The sequence below is a fragment of the Triticum dicoccoides genome, chromosome 7B, assembly GCF_002162155.2.
Source record: "Triticum dicoccoides isolate Atlit2015 ecotype Zavitan chromosome 7B, WEW_v2.0, whole genome shotgun sequence".
Classification (NCBI taxonomy): Eukaryota; Viridiplantae; Streptophyta; class Magnoliopsida; order Poales; family Poaceae; genus Triticum; species Triticum dicoccoides.
In genome coordinates, this window is record NC_041393.1 from 73090549 (window position 1) to 73092493 (window position 1945).

General features: G+C 50.2%; 1 protein-coding gene across 1 annotated transcript; it reads left to right on the forward strand.

Annotated features, from left to right (window-relative positions):
• Positions 1 to 861: 861 nt before the first annotated feature.
• LOC119340960 (TPD1 protein homolog 1A-like) lies at positions 862 to 1699 on the forward strand. Its single transcript, XM_037612860.1, has 2 exons — positions 862 to 999; positions 1085 to 1699. The coding sequence occupies exons 1-2, from the start codon at positions 936 to 938 to the stop codon at positions 1420 to 1422; spliced, it is 402 nt and encodes a 133-aa protein (XP_037468757.1). The 5' UTR covers positions 862 to 935; the 3' UTR covers positions 1423 to 1699.
• Positions 1700 to 1945: the final 246 nt, after the last annotated feature.

Genomic DNA, 1945 nt, shown 5'->3' on the forward strand with positions numbered 1-1945 from the left:
TAAAGTAAGGTCCAAACTGTCACCCCCACATGCCCCCCTCTCATAGTCTTCATTACCCAGTCACACCACTTATCAAGGAACCCTTTCAATTTCAGCATTTTAATTATAAATGGCCACTTAATTTTGTCATATGCTTTTCCAAAATCCACTTTAAAAATCAGAACATCTATTTTTTTTGGCACGAATAGTATTCAACGCTTTATATTAAGATCACAACCCCTTCTATTATATATCTCCTTTTTATAAATGCTGTCTGGGTTGAAGATATGACTGGAGAAACACATTTACTTAGTCTATTCATGAGTATTTTGGTAATGATTTTAAAGCTCACGTTCAATAGGCAAATGGGTCAAATTTTTTGTATTTGCTCGGCATCAACAGTTTTAGGGACCAAGGTGATTATCCCATAATTTAGTGTACTTGTATGTACTGTCTTGTTACAACAAATACAAAAGGACATCTCACTTGTGTATTGCAGCAAAACCAAAAGGTCAAAGCAGGTGAGAGCGGTGGATACAAATACGGTGCACGTTAGCTATTCCTTGTCCGCCATGCATTCCCGGAGCAAGCCATGTGGGATATCGGTCGTACGTGTCGTCACCCATCATCCATGCATGCATGCACCTACTACCCGTTGGCTGTAGCTAAATCTAGAGCTTTGCTGCAAGCTCAAGCATGAACGTTAGATTGACATTTTTCCCATTTTTTGCGGGGAAGAAACGCTGGATCGACCTGATCGCCTCGCCTGGCATGGCACATGCTAGTTTGCCCTCTTCCCACACGACAACCCTCCCCGTCCCCTCATGGCCCTGTCCTGACCCGCCGTGATGGGGATGGCTCTAGCTCGCTCCTTGTCCGTTATAATCCACCGATGCACGAAGACACAAACAATCTCGCAAGCCACCAAGACCATCTTAGCTTCAAACCCAGTCTTCATGGCGAACCAAGCTTTCCTCCACCTCGCGCTACTACTGCTGCTCCTCTGCAGCGCCACCCAAGGTAACAACGGTTTACACGAAGCATGTTCTTGGTAGGCTAGCTTGGTGTGTGGTGTGACAACTGACAAGGATATGTGCGTGGACAGGCGATGAGCTGGGAGCAGATGCGGTGGGCCGGACGGCGTGCCAGGCGGCGGACCTGGTGGTGAGGCAGTCGGCGACGGGGCGGGTCGTGGAGGGTAAGCCGGAGTACGCAGTGGAGGTGACCAACCGCTGCCGGTGCGCGCAGTCCAGGGTGCTGCTCCGCTGCTACGGCCTTAGCAGCGTCGAGGCCGTGGACCCGCGGGCGATCCGGCCCGTCGACGGCGAGCGCTGCCTGCTCCGGGGCGGCCGGCGGATCCCGAGCGGCGCGCCGGTGCGGTTCAAGTACGCCTGGATGACGCCGTTCGACTTCCCTCTGGTCAGCTCGCAGGCCCACTGCTAGGTACTACTAGCTGCGTGTGCCTAGATCAGCCGATGGTACTCATGTAATGTAAGAGACATTTTATAGTGCACAAGTGCAGTAGTGCGATTGCGCGCTCCGCCGCGCGCGATGCTACCCCGTTTGATATTAGCTAGGCTGATTTGCTGCGGTTTCTCTCTATTGTAACACGAATGTGAGTGTTAGTTACACCCTTTGTAAAGAAATATAAAAGCGTTTAGATCACTTGGTGATCTAAACGCTCTTATATTAATGATCTAAACACTCTTATATTTCTTTACGGAGAGAGTATAAATTATTATAGCAAAAACGTTCGCAAATGAATTAACTACCTGATGTTAAACGACGAAAGGGACTGCCTATGGATCAGTTGCATTCACTGGTGCACTGTTCTCCTTCTTCCTCCTCCCGCCCTCCAACCCAGGCATAACGGCTTGCCACCACCACCCGCGGCCTTGCCTCGTTGCCACACCCCTGCCCTAGCCGCTCCTCCATCAAGATGCCATCTCCCCAACTATCGGTCAAC

What these genes read in the sequence shown, in the direction of transcription:
- LOC119340960 (XM_037612860.1), top strand. Translation starts at nt 936, where the DNA reads ATGGCGAACCAAGCTTTCCTCCACCTCGCGCTACTACTGCTGCTCCTC. An exon ending in CCTCTGCAGCGCCACCCAAG is followed by an intron (nt 1,000 to 1,084) that starts GTAACAACGGTT and finishes GTGCGTGGACAG; the next exon opens with GCGATGAGCTGGGAGCAGAT.